This window comes from Tupaia chinensis, unplaced genomic scaffold (assembly GCF_000334495.1).
Source record: "Tupaia chinensis unplaced genomic scaffold, TupChi_1.0 Scaffold000622_1, whole genome shotgun sequence".
In the NCBI taxonomy this organism is placed as follows: Eukaryota; Metazoa; Chordata; class Mammalia; order Scandentia; family Tupaiidae; genus Tupaia; species Tupaia belangeri.
In genome coordinates, this window is record NW_006160142.1 from 7,286,158 (window position 1) to 7,313,153 (window position 26,996).

The 26,996-nt window shown below is 38.1% G+C and overlaps 2 protein-coding genes across 3 annotated transcripts in view; one reads left to right on the forward strand and one right to left on the reverse strand.

Moving 5' to 3' along the window:
* Nucleotides 1-24,943, forward strand: part of CFAP36 (cilia and flagella associated protein 36) — a 30,663-nt gene extending 5,720 nt beyond the window's left edge. Inside the window, exons 3-10 of the mRNA XM_006159045.3 lie at nucleotides 1,146-1,247; nucleotides 3,303-3,417; nucleotides 8,661-8,748; nucleotides 10,065-10,116; nucleotides 13,066-13,168; nucleotides 21,822-21,961; nucleotides 22,143-22,292; nucleotides 22,790-24,943. Coding sequence (XP_006159107.1) covers nucleotides 1,146-1,247; nucleotides 3,303-3,417; nucleotides 8,661-8,748; nucleotides 10,065-10,116; nucleotides 13,066-13,168; nucleotides 21,822-21,961; nucleotides 22,143-22,292; nucleotides 22,790-22,891 — 852 coding nt within the window. The 3' untranslated portion in view covers nucleotides 22,892-24,943. The remainder of the gene's footprint in view (nucleotides 1-1,145; nucleotides 1,248-3,302; nucleotides 3,418-8,660; nucleotides 8,749-10,064; nucleotides 10,117-13,065; nucleotides 13,169-21,821; nucleotides 21,962-22,142; nucleotides 22,293-22,789) is intronic.
* PPP4R3B (protein phosphatase 4 regulatory subunit 3B) overlaps nucleotides 24,835-26,996 on the reverse strand; it is an 80,062-nt gene continuing 77,900 nt past the window's right edge. For both annotated transcript variants that reach the window (XM_006159047.3, XM_006159046.3), the window contains exon 16: nucleotides 24,835-26,485. In XM_006159047.3, the coding sequence (XP_006159109.1) occupies nucleotides 26,390-26,485 (96 nt within the window). In that variant the 3' untranslated portion in view covers nucleotides 24,835-26,389. The remainder of the gene's footprint in view (nucleotides 26,486-26,996) is intronic.

Genomic DNA, 26,996 nt, shown 5'->3' on the forward strand with positions numbered 1-26,996 from the left:
GAGAGGAACCCGATATATGTTCTCTAGGCCTTTTAGAAAACATGGAGTTGTTCATTTGGCAACATATATGTGAATCTACAAGAAAGTTGATACTGTAAACATTAAGGAAATGGGTACTATTCAAAAAGGAATGCCCCACAAATGCCCCATGTTACCATGGCAAAACTGGAAGAGTCTACAGTGTTACCCAGCGTGCCGTTGGCATTGTTGTGAACAAACAAGTTAAGGGCAAAATTCTTGCCAAGAGAATCAATGTGCGTATTGAGCATATTAAACATTCTAAGAGCAGAGCTAGCTTCCTAAAATGTGTGAAGGAACATGACCAGAAAAAGAAAGAAGCCAAAGAAAAAGGTACCTGGGTTCAACTAAAGTGCCAGCCTGCTCCACCCAGAGAAGCACACTTTGTGAGAACCAATGGAAAGGAGCCTGAGCTACTGGAACCTATTCCCTATGAATTTGTGGCATGTTGGGTGTTAAAAATAAACTAATCTGTGGTCTATAAACAAACAAACAAAAAACAAAAAAGTATTTATGGATTTTGCACGTAATCTTTCTATTTTATTCTTATTCTGCTGATGCATTTAGGGAAGTGTTAGCTACCTGTTTAATCATGGTTATCTTCTGATTTTCTTAAGAAATTCCTCTGGGTAGCAGAAGAGTTGTTCCATGTCGAACTTCATAATTCTGACTTCATAAATTTTATTTCTAAGAGAGGAAATGAAATTTATGTACACCTGTGCTAAAAATGAACTTTTTGGTGAAAGACAGCATCACTACCATGTGATATATAAATACTTGCAAAACAATTGATGGGGGTCAGCAGGTGGCATGGTGGTTAAGGTGCTGCACTCCCATATAACTGACTATAGTTCAAGTCCTGGACCTGGTGGCTCAAAAATTGTGCTGGGAGTGTGTGCGAGTATGCCTAAAATGCTGAGAAGGAGGTTGGAGGAAAAGAGATTGCAGTGTGGCTACCACTTTTGAGAGGTGATTTCTCATTTTCCCGATCTCTCTCTCTGGTGAGCTTACATGTTCTATGGCAAACACCTAAAAATAAAATTGATTATACTATTCTAAACTCAATATGCAAACTGCCATTTAGAATTTTTCTATGTAATTATAAAAGTTAAACTTTCTTTTTTTAGGTTGAAAAACTGTTAGAAAGCTACCTCAAAGAAATTGGGATTAATGAAGATCAATTTCAAGAAGCATGTACTTCTCCTCTCGCAAAGACCCGTACATCACAGGTTTTTGCTTTTGTGTTATTCTGCTAATACATTATTAACAAGAATACCCAGGGTTTCTCTTGGACATTTTGTACCTGATGTACAAAAGTTTTTAGTTTTAATAATGTTTAAGTTGTCTCTTTCTCAGAATTTTTAATCATGACTGTTTTGAGAAGGCTGTGAAGACAGAGTCAGATCTCATTTAAGAATCTGTTTATGCAACCTGAATAAATAATGTGTCACTGGGGACAGCAGGTGGTATGGTGGTTGAGGTGCTGGACTCCAACATGGCCAACTACAGTTTGAGTCCTGGACTTGGCAGCTTGCTTTCTCATTTTCCCTCTCTCTCTTCTCTCTTTCTCTCACTCTTTCTGTTTCTCTCTGATGAGTGCACGTGCCCTATACCAAATAAAAATAAGTGAATAATTCTTTGAAAAAATATAATGTGTCACTGAGCAGTATAGAAAACTCTTAATTTGTTGTCACATACCAGATTTTTTCCTTTCTTTTCTTTTTTTTTTTTTTTTTTTTGGGGGGGGTTTTGTGTACACTTGCCAGAAATACAGAGAGAGACAGAAAGCGAGAAATCACTCCCGGGGGGGATGGCCACGCCGCAGTCCCTTCTCCTCCATTCTCTTCTCAGGATCTTGGGCACGCACGCACATGTGTCTGGCGTGAGTTTAAGCCACCAGGTCCGGGACTTGAACCGCGGTCAACTACATGGGAGTCCAGCAACATAGCTATTATGCTAACTGCTGGTCCCCCTTACTTTCTTTTTTTAAAAATTATTTTATTTAACTTTTAATTATTATTATTATTATTTTTTCATTTTATCAGAAAGAGAGGACATGAGAAAGCAAGCTACCAGGTCTGGGACTCGAACTATGGAAGACCATGTGGGAGTCCAGCTCCCTTAACCACCATGCCACCTGCTGGCTCCCGTATTTATATTTTTTTTAGTTTATTTTTTCTTGAGAAAGAGAGACAGGCACCTCAAAGAGGTCTTCATATCTCTGTCCACCCCAGCTTCAGTCAGCTCAGATCACAGGTACACATAAATAACATGACGTGTTCAGGGATGCCCCATTATGCAGACTTGGTACCTTCCCATGTTGGTCCAGGGGCATTACCACTGTGCATCATCTAGGCTACATGTGATCTGAAAGGTTGGAGGGAAGAATGAAATGAATTAGCCCAAGTAATAGAAAGCTAGCTTATGTATATCGTTCTTTTGTAATAGCAATAAGTATTATTTGCTGGGTTTTCAGAAATAGGCAATATATAGATTTCTTAATGGAGCAGCACATATTGTGTAATCACCTTTATCTTTTAGAATATGGTATGATTAACTCTAAGCAAAGTTAATAATAGAGGAAACCTAGGTAAGTATGAACATGTTTGAATCATTTTCTTTTTTTCAATTATCAGAGGACATGTGTACTCACATGAGACAGACAGAAACAGAGAGGGAGGAAGGGCGAGGGAGAAAGCGTCCCTGATGGCATATGGTCATGCCACAATCTCTTTTCCTCTATTTCTCCATCCTGTGGGGATTTGGGGCATATGCTCCCATGCTTCCAGCCTGTTTTGCAAGCCACTGGTATGTGTGCATGCATGTCTAAAATCCCTAGAGAGTGGAGGAGAAGGGATTACGATGTGGCCATTCCCCCTGGGGGTGATTTCTCACTTTTCCTCTGTCTCTTTCTCTCTCTCTCTGGTAAGTACATGCACCCTATCCAAACATTTTTTAAGAAATCAAAATCCTGAAATGGTAACTTTTAAAAAGGAAGTCAGATTCCTGTGTTGTTTTCAGAATCATTCAGTACTGGGTCAATTGGAAAATGTATTGCTGACAACGTTAGAACCTGGAGGCTTGGGAATTTAGACACTTAACCTCTTAAGAACCCTATTTTAACGGGTTTTAAAAATAAAATTATCCTTTTTGAGTCATCTAATCACAAATGATAATACAGTATTCTTGAATTAATTCATCATTTTGCAGTGGAAATTATTTGAATGGGTAGGAAATATTTTTAAAAGTTAAATCTTCGTCTAACCTCCAGTCTTCTTTGACAGGCCATTTTGCAACCCGTATTGGCAGCAGAAGATTTTACTATCTTTAAAGCAATGATGGTTCAGAAAAACATTGAAATGCAACTGCAAGCCATTCGAATATTTCAAGAGAGAAATGGTAATATGTCGAAGTTAAAAATTCTAAGTACTAATGTATTTTGCAGTTTCAACTAGTTTGATTCTAATATGGTTTGAAATGTAACCACCTTATATGCATTTATTTTAAGTTTGAAAGTCTTTGTCTAGGGACTAGCAGGTGGTGTGATGGTTAAGGGTGCTGGATTACCACATAGCCAACCACGGTTTGAGTCCTGGACCTGGCGGCTTGCTTTCTTACTTTCCCTCTCTGGTCAAAATTATAAATAAATAAATAAATAAATAAATAAATGAATAAATAAAGTCAAATAAAATAATTCTTTAACCAAAAAAAAAAAAATTCTTTGTCTGAATCATGAGATTTAAGAATGTAAACTTCTTGATCAGTGTTTATTCAGCAACTCAAAGAAAGCCAGCCAGAAATTTTTTTTTTTTTTTTTTTTTTTCGGTAGGTAGAAAGGAGAATTTAATAGGAAAGAAAGATTTAAGAAAAGAAATATACCCAAACGACTTCTGGGTGGGCAAGTTGCTAGGTAGCAACTGCTGGAATTTTATTTATTTTTTTTAAGTGATTTTTGCTACTAGGGTGCATGCACTCGCTGGAAAGACAGACACAGAGACAGAAAGTGAGAAATCACCCCCCAAGGGACCAGCAGGTAGCGTAGGCTATGTCGCCAAACTCCCATGTAGTCGACCACAGTTCAAGTCCCAGACCTGCTGACTTAAACTCACACTGGGTGTGTGTACATGTGTGCCCAAGATCCCAAGAGGAGAATGGAGGAGAAGGGATTGTGGCGTGGCCATCCCCCCTGGGAGGTGATTCCTCGCTTTCTGTCTCTCTGTCTCTCTCTCTTTCTGATGCGCACACGTGCCCTATAGCAAACACCTCTCCAAAAAAGAAAAAAAGAAATCATCCCCCAAAGGGGATGGCTGCACTGCAGACCCTTTCCCTTCATTCTACTCTCTGGATTTTGGGCATGCATAAAGATATCAGAGCTATAATTGAGTTATCTTAATTGCTCATAGGAATCTGGAACATGGAACAGTAGGACTTAGGTTGTTACAGAGCAGACATCAGAATGTGGCAGGGCCAGTGCTGGGGATTCTGCTTCTTTGTCTGACATGTCTCTGTCCTTTAGAGCCAGCTACTGTTAGAACCACTCTCTAAAATCCCAAGATGCTTTCCACAGTAAGTAATGGAGCCCTTGTCTGTGGGTAGGAGATAGAGAGCACCACCCTAACCCTGAAGAATATATAACACAGCACCGAGACTTTGGTGTAAATAAATTTGGAAAAGACTATCTTTATCTTTCTGCCATAGTTTGCTTTATAAAATCTTCTCTTTTAAACTTCCTGAAACTATGCTTTATTCTGATATGTAGGATATAAAATATTAATAACTATTTTATGTTAGTAAGATATGTTTTGAAGGAATAAGTTTTGACAAAAGAAATAGTGAATGTATTGACATGCCATAGTTTCAATTTGGAGCTTAACTGAAAACTCTTATATTTTTAAGAAGCATTATTTATTTAATTTTATTTATTATTATTTTTAATTTGCTATAGGGCTTGTGTGCTCCCCAGAGCGAGAGAGAGGGAAAATGAGAAAGCCAGCCACCAAGTCCAGGACTCCAACTGCATTTGGTCATGTGGGAATCCAGCACCTTATCCACCACACCACATGCTGGCCCCCACTCTTTTATATTTTAAATAAAAAGGAGCAAGTGCATATATCTTCTATCAGCTGGGTGCTTCAGGCTGTCAGTAACAGAACACCCCAATGAAAATGGCCTAAGTCATTAGAAATGAACATTTCACAGAACAAGAAGTCCAGAGGAAGTGGAGAAGGGAGACAGATCCAGGAGTGGTTAATTAAGAACCTGACACTTTCCATGTTTATACTCTGCTATTCTCAGGACCTTCCTCATGACTGTACTCTGGCTACATCCAGTGCAGATTCAATAGTGTCTCATGAGGAGAAGGGATACTTCCTGTACATCTCGTCTTGTTAGCAAGACAGCACTTATCATGGAAGCCCTCTAGGAATTTTCCCTTTATGTATGAAGATTGGGATCACTTGTCTTTCTTAAACCATCTGGTAGGGGGAAATGAGATCACTATGGTTGGCTTAAACCAGTCATGAATCACTCTTCTGGGATCGAGGAGGACCCTATGTTTAAGTAGTTGGCTGCCTGGTAAACTGCTCAAAACTTGGTTTATATTTAGCAAGGGAGGAATGGGATGATATGGAATAATGGCTGCTGATGGACCACAACATGGGACAGTTTGCTTACATTTAAATATGAACTAATACATAGTTTCTGATACTTTCTTTTTTAATTGCCAGAGAGCATCTGTGCTTGTGAGAAAGCACCTCCCAATGGGGCATGGTCATATCAGGTCCCTTCTCCATTTCTCCATCCTGTGAGGATTTTGGACACTTTTGCACATGTACCTAGCATATTCTTCAAGCCCCTGGGATTGGGATTTGAACTGTGATTGATCATGTGGGATCCAGCTCCCTGCATACAGCGCTTAACACTGTTAATGAGGCCAGCCATGTCACAGAATTTTTAATACTTGTACTTAGGAATGTTACTTAACTTAGAGCTAATGCCTGTTTTACTCAAAACTGCAGACTGTTCGAAAATTATCTTTGTGGTGAGAAGAATTTGAAGGGTTTCTGAATTCCTGGTTATATTTTATCAAGGAATTTGGAGAAAGTGTAAATCAGAACATTATTTAGGAGAGAGAGTTTTGCTATAGGGTATGTGCATTCGCCGGAGAGACAGAGACAGACAGAGAAACAGAAAGCAAGAAACCATCTCTAGGGGCGATGGCCACATTGCAATCCCTTCTCCATTCTCCTCTAGAGATTTTAGGCACGCATGCACGCACACACGCACATGCGCCTAGTGTGAGTTTTTAGCCACTGGGTCAACTATGTCAAACTGCTGTCAACTATGTGGGAATCCAGCGACGCAACAGTTACACCATCTGATGGTCCCTAAAAGGTTTTAAAGTACTTTTGGGGCTGGCAGGTGGCATGATGGTAAGGCTCTGAACTCCCACGTGGCTGACCATGGTTCGAGTCCTGGACCTGGAGGTTTGGTTTCCTACTTTCCCTTTCACTCTCTTTCTCTGTGTGGTCAAATTAAAAAAATAATGATGATGATACTAAATTCAATTAAAAAGAATTCTTTTTTTAAAAAAGAATTATTTTATTTAACTTTATTTATTTATATTTAATTTGACTATAGAGGGACAGAGCAAGAGTGAGAATGAGAGAGAAAATGAGAAAGCAAGCTGCCAGGTCTGGGACTCGAACCGTGGTTGGCCATGTGGGAGTCCAGCACCCTCAACCACCATGCCACCTGCTGGTTCCTAAAAATAATTTTAACAAAAAGTACTTTCATACTGTTGTATTTTTCTTCCCTTAGTGCTTTACTTTTATTTTTGCTTTTTAAATCTTTTTTTTTATTTATCATAGCACACATGCATATGAGAGGTAGATGGGAAGGGAGATGCACTTTCAACAGGGTCTGGTCTTGCTGCGATCCTTCTCTTGAGCCCTCCAGCTCATGAAGATCTTGGGCACATGCACGCACACCTGGTGTGCCTCAGGTTGATGTGGGTGGGGATCTGAACTGCAGTTTGGTGTGCTACTGACTATGCCAGAAAGGCTGGGCCCTTAGAACTTTAAATGTTAACTTGATTATTAGGAGAATAGAAATTTTGTATTATTGAACAAAAACACGCATAAGATCTGTGAGTTTTGGGACCAGTAGGTGGTGTGGCGGTTGAGGTGCTGGACTCCCACATGGCTGACTATGGTTCAAGTTCCGGACCTGGGGGCTTGCTTTCTCAATATCCTTCTTTCTCTCTCTCTGTCTGTCTCTGGTCAAATTAAAAAAGGATAATAATGATAATGAATAAAATTAAATAAATAATTCTTTAAAACACACACACACACACACACACAGATTGATGGGTTTTATAGAGACCTGTTTTCTGGTTGTGATATTGTACTATAGTTTTGCAAGATGTTATATCTGGAGAAAATTAGATAAAGGATATTTGGCATCATATTGTATTCTTTCTTCCAATTAAATATGAATATACAGTTATCTCAAAATAAAATGTTTAATTTTAAACATGAAGGGCATTAGAAAAGAAAGCTACTTTAGAGCAGATCCAAAATTCCATTACTGTATGTGGATAAAGAAATGGAAATTAAAAATTAAGAGATATTCTGCTGATTATTGTAGAATGTAATAATTGTAGATAGGAACAGAAAATTTATTACCAGCCTACCCTGCTTATCTAAGGTTACTTAAGCAATAAAGGCAATTTATTTAAAATTACTCACCATGGCTGTTTATTTGCCTGGGGTCAAAGTTGGTAGTTCTCTGGTATGTAGTTATTAGCCCATTTTCTGAACATAAATGCTCCAAGGGCAGCAATTATTTTATTCATCTTTATACTCTTCCAAAGTGTTTAGCTGCAAGTTTTCATTGCACACCATAAGTAGGGCCTTTTCCCATGGCATTTGTTGTAGTATTAATAAAGAGTATTAGATGCTGTTTCAGTTAACAGTATTTTATTTGATAAAATCTTTCCTGCTTAAAGGAGCCATTCAAGAGCATAGTTTGTTATTAACCCTACTTTATTGCTTTCAGTAATAAGTCCTCAGATACTATACGATTATGGAAGACAGTAACATATCAATTAATGTATATTGCAATATATCATTATTATTATTTTTTTCTTTTTTTTTGGAGAGGTTTTTGCTATAGGGCACGTGCGCTCACCAGACAGATAGAGACAGAGAGACAGAAAGCGAGAAATCACCCCCCAGGGGGGATGGTCACGCCGCAATCCCTTCTCCTCCATTCTCCTCTCGGGATCTTGGGCACGCACGCACACGCGCCGGCATGAGTTTTAAGCCACCGGGTCCGGGACGTGAACTGTGGTCGACTACGTGGGAGTCCAGCGACATAGCCATTACGCTAACAGCTGGTTCCCTCATTATTATTTTTACTAGCCAATACAAATTATTTCTAAGAGAGATTTTTAGGTAAAATATATGGAGTTGGGGTGGGGTTTATTCCATAAATTAGAAAAAGTTTAAAAGATAATAAGTTGGAACTCAAATTTTTAAGTGTTAAACTAATTTCTATCTGATAAACTATTATAAAGCAGTGGGAAATAAATATTTTCAGTTAATTTGATATTGTTCTATGTGGTCTTTGGTTTTGAACAGGTGTATTACCTGACTGCTTAACAGATGGTTCTGATGTGGTCAGTGACCTTGAACAGGAAGAGATGAAAATCCTGAGGGAAGTTCTTAGGTACTTTTCTTTTATTTTTTGTATGAATCATTAGAAATATTAATTATAATATGACTGGTACATATTTTTTTATTCATAAAATGTTATGAGCTAGTAAAATATCTAAACTCTACTGATGACATTGAAAATGATTTATCATTATAGCTATGAATATATTGTACTTCTTACTGGACAGAAAGAGTTATTTTCAGCTGATTCCTACCACATCAGCCTAAATGAGAAAGTCTTTTTCCCTCCCCGCCACAGGAATAGAAAACTAACCACCAGTGGGGAATAACCTGAGCAGACCCAGCCTGATTCCTAAGGAGAAGGACATAGGGACTTGAGCTAATAGGTAGAATACTCTATGGCTTCTGGATGGTTCATTCTAGATACCTCATAGGAGGGGGCTGGGCATCCGCTCCACATACTGAATAGCTGCCTGGGTGACAGGTAACCAGAAAGGGAGGGAAGACAGTGGGACACAGGTTTCTCTCACAAATGAGTACCTGGCTGGTCACTTCCTCTCCCTAGTGACATGAATCCTAGTCAGATGACTGGCATGCAGTGTGCAGCCCACAAAAGAGGCCCACCTAGAACTAGGAAAGATTAGTGGGCATTTCTTTTTCTTTTTCTGTTGTCCCCTGACCCATAGGGGAGTTTTGAAAGGGAGGGGCAATTGCAACACCTAATTTTTAAATCTATGAAAATGTACAAGGTTTAGGGAAGAAGAAAATCTGAGGTCACTGTGTCACCTGCAGAATAGAACCTTGGCCCTTGGGGCACTGCTTCAGCTGTATCCTCACACATGGTATCTTTTAGCTGCCTGTAGTCTGCACACCTATCTACCTTGTTCTACATCCAAAGCAGAAGAGAGAATAAGCAGGATGACTGTTCAGGAGGATGAGCTTAGTGTAAAACTATGGCTGAAGTGCTAGGATTTAGTGCTTAATTTCAAGAGATTTGAGTGGTTGTGGGGAGAAGCAGATTTGTAGGTAAACTTAGCCCTTTCTTTCTGGATATTAATTTCCATGGCAGAGAAAAATTGGAGCCCGAGACAACACAGAATGTTTTGAGTTCACAGGTTTGATTGCAAAAGATACTTGATTCAGAAGACTAGTGAAGTTTTTTTTTTTTAAACTTGGACTGGTTGCATTGTTTGATAGGTAATCTGAAAACCAATAAGTACTACACTTTTGGATTTTATTTTCTAAGAGTTTATTTGGGGTACATACTACTGTGTAAGTAGTAGAACTTAGTTACGAACATATACAGCATATTTGTGCTTTGACCAAAAAAAGAAAATTTAATCTCTACCTTATTTTCATATATTTCAGAAAATCAAAAGAGGAATATGACCAGGAGGAAGAAAGAAAGAGGAAAAAACAGGTGCCTACAGAATTTGTGAATATAACAGAAGTATTTCTCTTATTAAGTTTTTACCTAGTTTTTGCTGTTAAAATTTAAGCTTGGGACCAGCAGATGGTGTAATGGCTACATTGCTGGACTTCCATGTAGTTAACTGTGGTTCAAGTCCTGGACCCAGTGGCTTAACCTCATGCTGGGCGCGTGTGCATGTGTGCCCAAGGTGCCGAGAGGAGAATGGAGGAGAAGGGATTGCAGTGTGGCCATCCCCCCGGGGAGTGATTTCTCACTTTCTGTCTGTCTTTCTGGCACATGCACATGCCCTATAGCAAAAACCTCTCCAAAAAAAAAAAAAAAATTAAGGTTATGTAGAAATATCTAGTTCTTCAGAGTATTCATATTTCATGGCGAGTCTAAGTATTTATATTTAATTTTTTCTACTTTTTATATAGAAAATTAATACTTTGTTATAAGAATATATACTTTATACTTTCTTTTAAAGAAAGAATTACCTTTGGGGCCAGCATGTGGTGTCATGGTTAAGGCTCTGGACTCTCACATGGTTGACTGTGGTTCAAGTCTCATACTGGGTGGCTTACTTTCTCACTTTTTCTCTGTATAGTTAAATTAAAAAATAACAATTATGAGATAATAAATAAAATGAGATAATTCTAAAAAAAAAAGAAACACCTTTTCGATAACTTTTTTTACTTTATAGTTTACCCAGCATCCTGCCTTTTAAATTACACGATAAAGATCAAGATTATTAACTCCAAAAGCTTTTAATACCATTCATATTTTGGGGTGCCTTATAAAATTCCCCTTAATTTTATAAAATAAAGAAGATTAAGAAAAATTTATTATTTTTCTGGGCTGGCAAGTGCCATGGTGGTTGAGGGCACTGGATTCCCACATGGCCAACCGCAGTTTGAGTCCCAAACTTGATGGCTTGTTTTCTCACTTTCCCTCTCTTTCTCTTTCTTGCTCACTCTGTCCCTCTCTGGTCAAATTAAAATAAATAAATAAAATAAATAAAATTAAATAGTTATTTAAAAGAAAAAAGGAAAAATACATTGTTTTTCTATTTTCCTTGACTAACTGTATTGAAATAGCAACTACGCTTGCCAAAGATCCCCTGTGGCCTTTGATATTATTGTCAGCTTGAAGCAGAATGAGTCCTTGTCACACTTCCTTCCTCCAAAAACCATTTCCAGAAAGTGCCTAATTTATCCTAAGGTAAATTAAACATGTGTGAGGGAAGATGATACTTATTCTTACCTCTCCTCTTTTCTAGCTGCTCTCTTTTTCTGTATTTTCTCAGGCTCTCTGAAAGGAAAGAGAAACCTAATATAAATATTCTCTCAATTATTTAAAGATATTTTTTCTTTTTAAAATCTCAAATCATTATGCTATATGCTTTTGTCATTTCACCGTTTTTGAAAAACCTATTTTATTATAGGGTACCCAATGAAGAGCAGAAGAAAGATGTTTTAGAATTGAGAGTTGATTTCGTATCTTAAAGTAAATATTTTACTAAATGGAAGCAAAGTTCTTAATTATTAATACGGATTTTAAAATAAAAAGTATATAGAACAGAAGTTGGTTTAAATCAGAAGACTTTGGTACTAACTTTCTGATTTGCAAACTACGTATTAGATTTCTGTTTTTTCTTTCTTCTTTCCTTTTCTTTTTTTTTTCCAAAGCATGCACTCCCCAGAGAGAGAGGAAGAGAGAAAGCACTCCTCATGCAGCGTGGTCATGTTGTAATTGCTTTTCTTCCCTTTCTTCCTCCTGCATGGATTTTGGGCACACTTGCACAAGTACTCAGCATGTTTTTCAAGCTGTTGGGACCAGGACTCAAACCATGGTCAGCCATATGGGATCTGGTTCCCTTTAATCACTAGGCTACTGGACTGGCCCTTTATTATTGTGTCATTGGAAAAGTCATGACACATTTTTGCATTCAGATTTCTTGAATGGTTTGTTTTAGGAATTGTGAATTTTTTTCAAGACTTTTTATTTTGGAAATTTTCAAACACTTGGCAGTAGGGATGGTAATAATAATGAACCCCCGGGTATACTTAGTATCTAGAATATAGGGGCTCATAATTTAGATATCTGTGAATTGCCAAATAAGCTATGTATAATTGCATTTTCTCCAATTTTTAGGGAAAAGTGAATACCAATTTATTTCTTTCCAAGATTTCTATGATTTAATATACTGCTTCTAAATGGAAATAAAGTAATTTGTGGCAACTTCAGGCATTTTGTAGTAGTAGTATATACATTATTTTAAATGGACAAACACTTCATAATTCTGTGGTCTGATTTCTCTTAATAGTACATCTCTTGGGCCAGCAATTGGCGTAATGGCTATGTTGCTGGACTCCCATGTAGTTGTCCGTGGTTCGAGTCCCATACCCGGTAGCTTAAACTCACGCCAGGCGCATGTGTGTGTGTGCCTAAGATCCCGAGAGGAGAATGAGGAGCAGGGATTGTGTCATGGCCATCCCCCGGGGAGGTGATTTCTTGCTTTCTGTCTCTCTGTCTCTCTCTGTCTTTCTGGTGAGTGCACACGCCCTATAGCAAAAACCCCTACCAAAAAAAAAAAAAAAAAAAAAACAAAAAAAAAAAAAAAAAAAAAAGAGAGTATGTCTCATTGTTTTGCTCAAGAACACATGAGTAGTAAGGCTGAAGTCTGGGTTTGAACACAATTCTTGCTAATTCCAAAGTCTTAACCATACTGATTATTCTTAGCACTGCATGATTTGAAATGAAGTATTTATCTACTTCAAAAAGTAGGAGATAACAAATAGTAGCAACATCTTAAGAACTTGCAAAAGTAGAGTTTCTTTATTATTTAGTCAGTAGGCAGTGCTTTTTTAAATAGTGTTTTTGTATCCCTTAGGTAGTGAATTAGTCAAAATTAATCTGTATTGTGTGTTTTGTTAATTGTGTCATGGGATCCTGAAGTTATCAGAGGCTAAAACAGAAGAACTCCCAGTACATACGAGTGAAGCTGCAAAAATTAGTAATTCCCAAGGGGATTGTGAACCCTTTGCACATCCACCCTCAGGTAAGGTTGATGTGTACTGAGCTTTCTCTAATAATATGAATATGTAAACACTGTACAGAGTATGTTACTTTCTTATATGTGTTGAACATTATAAAACCCTGGGAAGAAATATTTAGGGCTTTGGTTTTTAAAATTCTTTGTGAATTTCATTAAAGAGTTGCAGGTAGAAATGCCCAGCGGAAAGAGAGTGCAGTCCCCATGTGCCCAAGTAAACCCAGAACAGTGAGTGAGTGCAATGCCTGAGTGAATCAGCAGCCTTTGTGCCATGGCAGTAGCACTAAAGACATGCTCACGTTACATCTGGTATTCTCATCCTTCTTGCCATTATATGGTATTTGTGAATGAAAAGCTGAACTTGGAAAGACAATAGGAAATGACTTTCCCAATTAGTTAAGACACAACTAGAAAATAAATGGTAGCCAGTTTATCTAGGTGTTTAGTCAGAAATTGTGTCTGAAGCAAAACCTGATAAGAATCCTTGTAGGAAATATTAGCAGATAAATTTGTTCAATAGGTGGCAGATCCATTTTTAATATGCTCTGATCTTGTATATAACAAAACAAGTCATTCTGAAATAGAAATCAAATCGTGATCACAAATTTAGTTCATTTTAGCGTGGGTAGTATCTTTGCTTTTAAATAAAAGTCCTTTTCTCAAAAAGAAAAAAAAAAGCATAACTTCATGAGATAGCTACTGTGATCCTTATCTTTATCTTCTTTTTAAAAAATATATATGAGAAATTCAAGGAATTTGAGTGGCTTTTCTAAGATCATTCAACCCTTAAATGGTCAAACTGTGACCTTACCTTGGTTTTCAGACTCTAAATACTATTACATGTTAGAGGAACTTTATAATTGAGATAAGTTTGATGTTTACGCATTACTGTTTTTTAAGAGATTTTTGTTATAGGGCACATGTGCTTGTAGGAGAGACAGAGACAGCAAGAAATACCACCACCCCCCTCCCGGGGGGATGACCATGCCACAGTTCCTTCTCATCCATTCTCTTGGGATTTGGGGAATGTACACCCAGCATGAGTTTCAAGTCCCTGGGGTCTGGGACTCGCTGGGAGTCCAGCAATGTAACCACTACACCATCTGCTGGTCCCTGCCCATTAATTTTTTTTAAGTTTGAGAACAACATTTTTTAGTACACATTATTTTTCAGAACAGTTTTAAATTTACAATAAAATTGAACAGTATATCAGATACTTCCATATAGCCCCCATCCCCAGACATGCATAAGCTCTCCCATTGTCAACACCCCCACCAGAATAGTACATTTGTTATATTTGAGAACCTCCATTAATGTAGCATTACCACCCTAAATCCATAGCTTACATTAGGTTTTGCTCCTGGTTGTGTCTTTTCTACTGAGTTGGACAAATATGTAATGGTGTAGCTCTATAGTTATAGTATCATAGAATAGTTTCACTGCCCTAAAAATTCTGTGATCTACCTATTCCTTCCCCCTCTTGTAAACCCTGGCAACCACTTTTTACTGTCTCAATACTTTTGACTTTTCCAGAATGTCATGTAGTTGGAATACAGTAGGTAGTCTTTGCAGATTGGCTTCTTTCACTCAGTAATATGCATTTAAAGTTCCCTCATGTCTTATCATGGCTCCATAGCTTATTTCTTTTTACAGTAGCACTGAATGTTTCATCACCTGGATGTACCACAATTTAAAGTTTATCCATTTACTTGAAGGAAGGACACCTTTGTTGCACTTAAGTTTTGGCAGTTATTAATAATGCTGCTATAAACATTCCACATGCAGGTTTTTGTATGGACTTAAGATCTCAGCTCCTTTGGGTAAATACCAAGAAACATGATTGTTGTTGGGGCCGGCAGGTGGTGTGGTGATTGAGGGTGCTTCATTCCCACATGGCTGGCTGCAGATTGAGTCCTAGACCTGGCAGTTTGCTTTCCTTCTCTCTCTCACTCTGTCCCTTTCTGGCCAAATTAAAATAAATAAAGTTAAATAAAATAATTCTTTAAACAAAAAGAAACATGATTGTTGGATCATATGGTAAGAGAATGTTTAGTTTTGTAAGAAAGTCAAACTGTCTTCCAAGGTGGCTGTACCATTTTCCGTTCACATCAGCAGTAAAGGAGAGTCCCTGTTGCTCCTTATCCTTGCTAGCATTTGTTAGTGTTTTGGACTTTAGCCATCCTAATAGGTGTGTAGTGGTATCTCACTGTGCTGTTCTTTGCATTTCCCTGATGATATATGATGTGGACCATCTTTTAATATTCTTATCTGTCATCTGTATAGTTTCTGTGATCTGTCCATTAAGATTTTTGGCCCATTAATTTCATTTTATTATTGCTGATTACAAAGAGTTTTTTAAAATTATTCATTTATTTATTCATTCATTCTAATTTGACCAGAGAGAGACACAGAGAGAGAGGGAAAGTGAGAAAGCAAGCAGCCAGGTCTGGGACTCCAACTGTGGTTGACCATGTGAAAGTCCAGTACACTTAACCACCATGCTACCTGCTGGCCCCCTTAAAGAAGTTTTTGTAAGAGATAATTGTCCTTGGGACCAGCAGTTAGCATAATGGCTATGTCGCTGGACTCCCACGTGGTCGCCCACGGTTCACATCCTGGACCTGGTTGCTTAAAACTCACGCCGGGCGCATGTGCGTGCGTGCCCAAGATCCTGAGAGGAGTATGGAGGAGAAGGGATTGCGGTGTGGCCATCCCCCCTGGGGGGGTGATTTCTCGCTTTCTGTCTCTGTCTGGCGAGCGCACACGCCCTATAGCAAAAACCTCTCCAAAAAAAACCAGGGGATAATTGTCTTTTATCAGACAGATAAGCCTTTTGGAAATATTTTTCCCAGTGTGTGGTTTATCTTCTCATTCATGAGTTCTGCAGAGCAAAAGTTTAAAATTTTAATTAAGTCCAGCTTATTATTTCTTTCATGAATTGTGCCTTTGGAGTCATAACTAAAAATGTCATCACCATACCCAAGGTCATCTAGGATTTCTCCTGTTACCTACCTCCTAGGAGTTTGTTTGTTTTTAGCTTTTTGCCATAGGGTGCTTGCCAGAGAGAGTCAGTGGGAGATAAAGTGAGAAATCACCCCACAGGGGGGATGGCCACGCCACAGTCCCTTCTCCTTCATTCTCCTCCTGGGATTTTGGGCACACACATACATGTGCATGGCCGAGTTCAGGATTTGAACTACAGTTGGCCATGTGGGAGTCCAGCACCTTAACCACCATATCACCTGCTGGTCTCCTTCTAGGAATTTTATAGTTTTGCATTTTACATTTATATCTGTGACCTAATTTTTAATTTTTTTTGTTTTTGCTAGAGGACATGTGTGCTCACCAGAGAATGTGAGAGACAGTGGAGAAGGAGGGAGAGAGAAAGTGAGAAATCACTCACCAGAGAGGGTGGCCTCATGTTGCTGTGTTACAATCCTCCTGCCTCAGGTTCCCAAGATGATAGGCACATACCAGTGCACCAGCTTTTCAGGATGGGTTGGGAATGGAACCCAGATCTCCACCTTAGCCTGCAGCACACAAGTGTCTTGTGTGCACTACTACAATTGGGTTGTTGTATCTTTTTTTAAAAAAGAAATCACCTCAGAGGAATCACCTCAGAGGGCCAGTGTGGGGGTTGAGGTACTGGGTTCTGAGTGGTCAACCACGGTTCAAGACCCAGACCCGGAGGCTTGAAACTCATGCTCTCTGATCTTGTATATAACAAAACAAGTCATTCTGAAATAGAAATCAAATCGTGATCACAAATTTAGTTCATTTTAGCGTGGGTAGTATCTTTGCTTTTAAATAAAAGTCCTTTTCTCAAAAAGAAAAAAAAAAGCATAACTTCATGAGATAGCTACTGTGATCCTTATCTTTATCTTCTTTTTAAAAAATATATATGAGAAATTCAAGGAATTTGAGTGGCTTTTCTAAGATCATTCAACCCTTAAATGGTCAAACTGTGACCTTACCTTGGTTTTCAGACTCTAAATACTATTACATGTTAGAGGAACTTTATAATTGAGATAAGTTTGATGTTTACGCATTACTGTTTTTTAAGAGATTTTTGTTATAGGGCACATGTGCTTGTAGGAGAGACAGAGACAGCAAGAAATACCACCACCCCCCTCCCGGGGGGATGACCATGCCACAGTTCCTTCTCATCCATTCTCTTGGGATTTGGGGAATGTACACCCAGCATGAGTTTCAAGTCCCTGGGGTCTGGGACTCGCTGGGAGTCCAGCAATGTAACCACTACACCATCTGCTGGTCCCTGCCCATTAATTTTTTTTAAGTTTGAGAACAACATTTTTTAGTACACATTATTTTTCAGAACAGTTTTAAATTTACAATAAAATTGAACAGTATATCAGATACTTCCATATAGCCCCCATCCCCAGACATGCATAAGCTCTCCCATTGTCAACACCCCCACCAGAATAGTACATTTGTTATATTTGAGAACCTCCATTAATGTAGCATTACCACCCTAAATCCATAGCTTACATTAGGTTTTGCTCCTGGTTGTGTCTTTTCTACTGAGTTGGACAAATATGTAATGGTGTAGCTCTATAGTTATAGTATCATAGAATAGTTTCACTGCCCTAAAAATTCTGTGATCTACCTATTCCTTCCCCCTCTTGTAAACCCTGGCAACCACTTTTTACTGTCTCAATACTTTTGACTTTTCCAGAATGTCATGTAGTTGGAATACAGTAGGTAGTCTTTGCAGATTGGCTTCTTTCACTCAGTAATATGCATTTAAAGTTCCCTCATGTCTTATCATGGCTCCATAGCTTATTTCTTTTTACAGTAGCACTGAATGTTTCATCACCTGGATGTACCACAATTTAAAGTTTATCCATTTACTTGAAGGAAGGACACCTTTGTTGCACTTAAGTTTTGGCAGTTATTAATAATGCTGCTATAAACATTCCACATGCAGGTTTTTGTATGGACTTAAGATCTCAGCTCCTTTGGGTAAATACCAAGAAACATGATTGTTGTTGGGGCCGGCAGGTGGTGTGGTGATTGAGGGTGCTTCATTCCCACATGGCTGGCTGCAGATTGAGTCCTAGACCTGGCAGTTTGCTTTCCTTCTCTCTCTCACTCTGTCCCTTTCTGGCCAAATTAAAATAAATAAAGTTAAATAAAATAATTCTTTAAACAAAAAGAAACATGATTGTTGGATCATATGGTAAGAGAATGTTTAGTTTTGTAAGAAAGTCAAACTGTCTTCCAAGGTGGCTGTACCATTTTCCGTTCACATCAGCAGTAAAGGAGAGTCCCTGTTGCTCCTTATCCTTGCTAGCATTTGTTAGTGTTTTGGACTTTAGCCATCCTAATAGGTGTGTAGTGGTATCTCACTGTGCTGTTCTTTGCATTTCCCTGATGATATATGATGTGGACCATCTTTTAATATTCTTATCTGTCATCTGTATAGTTTCTGTGATCTGTCCATTAAGATTTTTGGCCCATTAATTTCATTTTATTATTGCTGATTACAAAGAGTTTTTTAAAATTATTCATTTATTTATTCATTCATTCTAATTTGACCAGAGAGAGACACAGAGAGAGAGGGAAAGTGAGAAAGCAAGCAGCCAGGTCTGGGACTCCAACTGTGGTTGACCATGTGAAAGTCCAGTACACTTAACCACCATGCTACCTGCTGGCCCCCTTAAAGAAGTTTTTGTAAGAGATAATTGTCCTTGGGACCAGCAGTTAGCATAATGGCTATGTCGCTGGACTCCCACGTGGTCGACCACGGTTCACATCCTGGACCTGGTTGCTTAAAACTCACGCCGGGCGCATGTGCGTGCGTGCCCAAGATCCTGAGAGGAGTATGGAGGAGAAGGGATTGCGGTGTGGCCATCCCCCCTGGGGGGGTGATTTCTCGCTTTCTGTCTCTGTCTGGCGAGCGCACACGCCCTATAGCAAAAACCTCTCCAAAAAAAACCAGGGGATAATTGTCTTTTATAGATAAGATAAGCCTTTTGGAAATATTTTTCCCAGTGTGTGGTTTATCTTCTCATTCATGAGTTCTGCAGAGCAAAAGTTTAAAATTTAAGTCCAGTCCAGCTTATTATTTCTTTCATGAATTGTGCCTTTGGAGTCATAACTAAAAATGTCATCACCATACCCAAGGTCATCTAGGATTTCTCCTGTTACCTACCTCCTAGGAGTTTGTTTGTTTTTAGCTTTTTGCCATAGGGTGCTTGCCAGAGAGAGTCAGTGGGAGATAAAGTGAGAAATCACCCCACAGGGGGGATGGCCACGCCACAGTCCCTTCTCCTTCATTCTCCTCCTGGGATTTTGGGCACACACATACATGTGCATGGCCGAGTTCAGGATTTGAACTACAGTTGGCCATGTGGGAGTCCAGCACCTTAACCACCATATCACCTGCTGGTCTCCTTCTAGGAATTTTATAGTTTTGCATTTTACATTTATATCTGTGACCTAATTTTTAATTTTTTTTGTTTTTGCTAGAGGACATGTGTGCTCACCAGAGAATGTGAGAGACAGTGGAGAAGGAGGGAGAGAGAAAGTGAGAAATCACTCACCAGAGAGGGTGGCCTCATGTTGCTGTGTTACAATCCTCCTGCCTCAGGTTCCCAAGATGATAGGCACATACCAGTGCACCAGCTTTTCAGGATGGGTTGGGAATGGAACCCAGATCTCCACCTTAGCCTGCAGCACACAAGTGTCTTGTGTGCACTACTACAATTGGGTTGTTGTATCTTTTTTTAAAAAAGAAATCACCTCAGAGGGCCAGTGTGGTGGTTGAGGTACTGGGTTCTGAGTGGTCAACCACGGTTCAAGACCCAGACCCGGAGGCTTGAAACTCATGCTGTACGTGTGTGTGTGCATTCCCAAAACCCCGAGAGAAAACTGGAGGAGGAGGGATTTTGGGGTGGCCATCCCCCTTGGGGGTGGGGGTGACTTCTTGCTTTCTGTCTCTCTTCAGCTAGCCTCATTTGCCCTATAGCAAAAAAAAAAAAAAAAAAGAAAAAGAAAAAAAAAATCACCTTATAGTAAAACAAATGCCAATCCTGTCTCTTGGTGTCAATGACCACATATAGTACCTGGAAAGTATTCACATTATATGTACTTAAAAATTCTGCATGCTTTGCATTTTCTCACTGCATTGGCAGGCTTATGTGGGTTGAGTGGCCCTCATCTAAAATGCTTAGGATCAGAAGTGTTTAAGATCTCAGATGTTTTCTGATTTTGGAATATTTGTATATACATAATGGTATATCTTGGTGATGGTACTTAAATCTAAACATAAAATTCATTTATGTTTCATATACATCTTTTTTTTTTTTTTAGAAGTTTTTGCTACAGGGCACGTGCACTCTCCAGAAAGATGAGAGAGAGACAGAGAGATAAAAAGCGAGAAATTACCCCCCAGGGGGATGGTCACGCCACAATCCCTTCTCATCCATTCTCCTCTCAGGATCTTGGGGACGCACGCACACATTCCCGACATGAATCTTAGCCACTGGGTCCAGGACATGAACTGTGGTCAACTACATGGGTGTTCAGCGACATAGCCATTACTCTAACTGCTGGTCCTGCACATCTTTTTCTTTTAAAGAGATTTTTGATACAGGGTGCATGCAATTGCTAGACAGACAGAGACAGAGAAACGAAACCATCCCCCGCGGGGGATGGCCACACTGCAGTCCCTTCTCTTCCATTCTCTTCTTGGGATTTTGGGCACGCATGCACGCACATGTGCCTGTTGTGTTTTAAACCACCTGGTCTGAGACTCGAACTGTGCCGACTACGTAGAAGTCCAGCAATGTAACCAGTATGCTATCTGCTGATCTTTGTTTCATACATATCTTAAATGCATAGCTTTTTTACAGTGTTTTTATATTGTAGCACCTTAACTGTGACCCATCACAAGGTCAGGTGTGGACTTTTCCACTTGTGGCAGGATGTCAACACTTGAGAAGTTTTGGGTTTTTAAGTATTTTAGATTTGAGATCTTTGGTTTAGAGATATTTAATCTATAGTTATCTTCAATATATAATTACAGACAAAAATTATTGATATTATTGGTACTTTTTATAAGAAATTGAAGCTTTACACTAATTGTTCTGAAAATATAAGGTCACGTACAGTTTCTACCTGTTGTTTTTTTAAAGAATTATTTATTTTACGTATTATTATTAATTTGACCAGAGAGAGACAGAAAAAGAAAAAGTGAGAAAGCAAGCCATGAGGTCCAGGATTTGAACCATGGTTGGCCACGTGGAAGTGTCCAGCACCTTAACCACTGTGCCACCTGCAAACATTTGGACACCATTAACATTATTAGTGAGGAATTAGTGTACTATTCATTTGATTTATGCAGCAACCTTGTATTATAGTGTAGTTCTAATCTTCAGACAAGGATTATATCTTATTTTAGCTATAGTATAAATACCTAGTATTTATAAGATGAAAAGCTATAGTTCAGTCTTAAGAACCAAGACCATATTTATCATTCTCTAGTACCTGGCATAATGCAAGCACTGAATGTGTTGATTGAATGAATATGGGAAAAAGCAAGTATTATTAATGTTAGGTCATTTTGGTGAATCTAGCTTAATACTTAGTATCTCTTAGAATATTCTAATTGGTCTCATTATCTAATTACTGCCAGAAGTTAAAGTGCATTTTGCTAATCAGTCAGTACAACCTTTGGCACGAAAGGTGGAAGCATTGCCTGAAACTTCCTCCCTCCCACAAAAAAGCCTGAAGATTCCTGGCTTAGAACATGCAAGCATTGAAGGACCAATAGCAGTAAGTAAGACATCACTTTTTAAGAACTATGAGCAAAATGACAAGGCACTGGGAACAAGCTCTGCACTTGGCTTTTATTATGATCATGAACGCCAGCTTGTAATTGAATCAGTCAGTGGGTATCTGTACCACTTATTACATGGACTTGAATTTAGGTAGTTTCTTTTCTTACTTGACGCAGAACTTATCAGCACTTGGAACAGAAGAGCTCCGGCAACGAGAACACTATCTCAAGCAGAAGAGAGATAAGTTGATGTCTATGAGAAAGGATATAAGAACTAAGCAGATACCAAATACAGAACAGAAAGGAAAATCTCCTGGAGAAACAGAGGTATGGCTAGCCTTACTGTCAAAATTTGCAAATCGAGTTTTTTCAAAATCTCAGTAATGTACAAGAAAGCCTCTAATGAATTTTGCTCATAGTCTATTCATATTAATCAGACTGTTAGCATAATAGCTGCTAACTTTTCTAAGTGAGAATCTTGTGAGGTAGAGATGATAGCAATTTCATTATACGCTGTTTTCTTCAGTTTCTTCACTTGCCTTGCTCTGCATGAATCAGGTCAGAAGGCTGTTTTATCTGAGTCTTCTGAAATGCTGGATCATAGAGCAGTAACAGTTCTCAGCCACTACCTCCAAGAGACCTAAACCAAGGAGAGATTTTTTTGAAGAAGGGAACCTAGTCTGTTTTGGGCCTCCCCACCCCTGAAAAGAAATCTCTTCAATCTTTGCTCATTTGAGACATTGTGTTAGGAATTTTAGACAAATGAGTCCATTTTATTCTATAGCCAATGTTTTTCCCTTTCTTTCCCCCCTTTTTTAAAAAAGGAAATGACAGAGAAACCAGAAATGACAGCAGAAGAGAAGCAAACATTACTGAAGAGGAGATTGCTTGCAGAGAAACTTAAAGAAGAAGTTATTAATAAGTAATAATTAAAAAAATAAACAAAAGTTCAAATTTTCTTAAAAATAAATTATTTAATCCTAAAACCAAGCCTGTTAGTTGAAACTAAGACTTGCTTTATACATACAAACATAAGCTGTTACTATTTTAAACATTTGAGAAAAAGGCAGCTACTTATATTGGCCAATTTCATTTGTAGATGTTTCTCTTTGAAATAAATTAGTTGAGAATGCATTTATTCATTCGAAGTGGGTTACCTACTGTTGTTTGTGCTATGTGCCAAGGATAGTGAACTAGATTGACAGGGTTGCTGCTGCCTTTATGGAGCTCGGGAAGAAGGCCCAGGGAGCAAATTGTTAGAAAGGAAAAGTTAAGAGCGCTCTAGGCAGGGCTAGCTAAGCCTCTTTAAGAAAGTGATGTTTAAGCTGATTGGAAGGGTAATTGCACTAAGCAGGAAAAGAGTCAAGCACATACTGAGGAACTGGTGCACTTGTGAATGCATGGAAAAGGCCAGCATATGAAACTGGAGACTGGTGAGGACGGGTTGTGCAAGGCCTTTTAGGTAAGTGAGGATTTAATATTTTATAATACAGGCAGTGGGAAGTCACTAATGTTTAAAGCAGGGAAGACCCATTCTTTGTAGAAAACCTATTTTTTAAACAAAAGAACAACTGACTGAGCCTATTGAGGGAAATGTTACCATTGGGTGTAGTTCTTTTGTATGAAATGACCCAGGAGTCATTTTCTGTAGTCTGTTTGCTTAAAGATAACCAGAATAGGAGAGAGACCTTTCAGAAACTTCCAGTGTTGTAACACTTCCAGTGTTAGTCACCTTTTTCTAGTTACGCGATACTCTTGAGTTTTAATTTAAAATCCCCATTCTTCTTCTTAAATCCATAATTATTAACTTTCAAAAAAGGCTATCAAAATTAGCTTAAAATGTGCTCATTTTAGTTTCAACTTTTAACCAGTAGAAAAACTGGTTATTATTCTGTATTTGTAATATTTTCATCACTAGATGGACAAAAAGAATAACTGGTGATTAAAACACAGAAATATGTTTCATGTAACTTTTTATTAAAAATAATTTTTATATTGGATACATGTTTACAGATACCATTTTAAAAGGACCTAAGGCATACAAATGTGGGCTCTGGCTTGCTTCACTAAGTGAAGATATAAAAACCCAGATCTCGTGTGAGGGCACTCATTTATGATAGCAGCTAATGTGTCTTCATAGTTGTTCTTCAAGGGGTATTTTGAGTCTTGAACCCGTATCACTGTTTATGGGTAAGCATATGTACAATGAAAACTATCATCCTATATTTTAAGAAAATATTCACATTTCTGCTGTAGGAAAAGTTTCCAAAATGAGGACTTAAATGTTTAAGATTCGTGAAAGTTTTTCAGAAAGGAACACTAAAGGAAGTCTTTGAAAGATACAAAGATAATACTTTCTACTGGAATCTTAAAATTACTTATGATGGTCAAGAGTAAACAAGGTAATGTTTTTAGGTCTGGGCTTCTGAGATTGTAAGAAATTTAGTGAAAGCTAAGGAGAGAGAAGAGGCATGATAAGAACTTACTTGAAAGAGAGTATTTATATAACTTCCTTGATTTTGGTTTAAGATATCCTGAGTTATTGCCTTATGAGGTGAAAGGCCTTTCTAATTATATGTGCATCTTTAATTAGAGAGGTGAAAATAGCTCCATGCTGTGAGGCTTTGGTGCTGAGATCTCACTTGCCCAAGGCTCATTTTCTTTAAGTAGTCAGTGATATTTAAAGTGCGATTGACCCTCATTGTTTATAATTCTTTCATTCAGATCTGGGTATGACCCTAATGGTTTATAATAAATAAGTGTGGATCAATTTTGATGGCTTTTTAAAGCTATGGTAAAAAAAAGACATATCTCAAAATGGAGTCAACCATATTTACAACAAATCAAAACACAAGCATCAAGCATGGAATTAGAGGGTCACATTTTAATTCCTGAACTTTACAGTTTAGCATTAATAATCACCACATGTATACAAATGGTGTAAAACAAATACAGTGGTATTTTTAATACAAAATAAACATCTGTTTTATGGAAAAACTATACTTCATATCTACATGGACAGCCCATCTTTTCCAAACAATAGCCAAAATTAAAATTAACTACAAAATCTCCGTAACAGGGGAAACTGCTTCAGTTTAAGCTATTCCAGGAAAAATGGACCCATAACACATTACAAGGGTGATATAAGGATTGTAACTGGAATTACTATTTTTAGATTTTTTTTTTTCCCAAGGCATTAACTTGTAGTTTGGGGACATTTTTCTTACTTCTGCATGATCTCAGATCATAGATGAGCAAACTAACATTAAAATATTTACAGTTAACTTGCTGTTCTAAAAATAAAATTTAACTGTGTGCCTCACTTTATTAAATTCATTTACGTACATGGAATGTGCTTTTACTCTTTTCAAAAAGCAGCTTTGTTATTACACCCTTGTTTATGGAAAGGCTTCATGTACTGCATGCTGACTCTAAACTTAACTCCTTGTATCAAAATGGCTTCTAGATATTAAATGCCACTTAATTCAGTACTATGTGTTAGTTTTTATAAGTTGTACTTAAGACCTCCTTCCAGCTTTGGGGAGAAACAACTTTACTAACCAGGTATAAAATGACTTCCAAATCATCCTCCACATTAGATTGTACTGAAAGGCAGTTGAAAACATTCTGTTCTATTTACACCCAAGCTTCTAGCGAAAATCTGGAATACGACTATACTGATTCTTGGCCTCTGTTATCTTGAACGTGTTTTTTTTTTTTTTTTTTTTTTAATGGTTTTTGAACAAAACTATCCATCTTTGAATCCAGCTTGTTTTTGTCAAAAATGTATTGAAAATTTGTGGTGTAAAAACTCAACACATGCCACTGTAATACAGGGTATACTTCCCTCCAATGACCTAAAAGGCAGAATTTCTATTAAATCTCCAAAGAAATGGTCCCAACAGCTTAACATCCTTTTAAAATAATGGTTGAATTTGTTTTTCATAAAAATTTCTTCTAAAAAGAAAAAGAGGCAACTGATTAAAACAACATGGCCAGCACCATTATACGAGTAATGTTATTGGATTTGCAACTGAAGTTTTAGAATAGTTTCTAGACTGGATACCCACCATGGAGCAAGCTGTATTAATATTACCAATCTTTCCCCTCTCCAATATCATCCTAAAACCTGAGACTTTCCTTGCTGAGAAGCTACCTCCCAAGGTTCTGGCTACTAACCTCTCCACTCTCCCTCTTTTTTAGTTTTTGACAGACTGAAAGGCAGCCCCCTTAATTACTAGCAAGCGATCAAGTTCCCGGGAAGCCTGGTTTTTTATAGAACTAAACACTCCTAGCTGATATGCTGTCTTTTGCTATTCCTTGTATAAGTTCAAGTGAGAAAGCTTTCTGAGTCAGATTTTCAGCTCATTGAACAGTTGCAGCATTCTATTAAGACCACACGTTGAGGTCCTTCTGTAAATATTTTATGAGCCAAGACGAGGTCTTTTTCTGGGTGATGTTTCTTCTTCTTCATCTTCCTCTTCATCATCTGGATAATCCACTAAGCCAACCAAACTTCCCTATTGAAGAATTAATAAGAAAATTTTAAACATATGTAATGAAAAAAGGATGAAAAATGTGTTCAGGTCTGCACTTTTTAAAAATTGTTTTAGAGATTTTTGCTATAGGGTAGATGTGCTCGTTGGAGAGACAGACAGAGACAGAGACAGAAAGCGAGAAATCAGCCCCTGGGGGGATGGCCACGCTGCAATCCCTTCTCCATTCTCCTCTTGGGATTTTGGACATGCATGCACATGTACCTGGCATGAGTTTTAGGTAGCCAGGTCTGGGACTAGAACTGTGGTCAACTACATAGGAGCCTAGTGATATAACCATTATGCCATCTGCTATTCTCCAGGTTTACACTTTATTTTGCTCATTCACAAATAAAAAATGAACTGAAAGAATAAATTAAAATTTCAAGGCAATGTCACAGGAATTAGATCAAGAAAACTAAAAAATGGGAAAAAGAAAAGTTTATGAAAATCAAAAGATCAATCTAGAAGGCTCCATCACAACAGTAAGTAACAG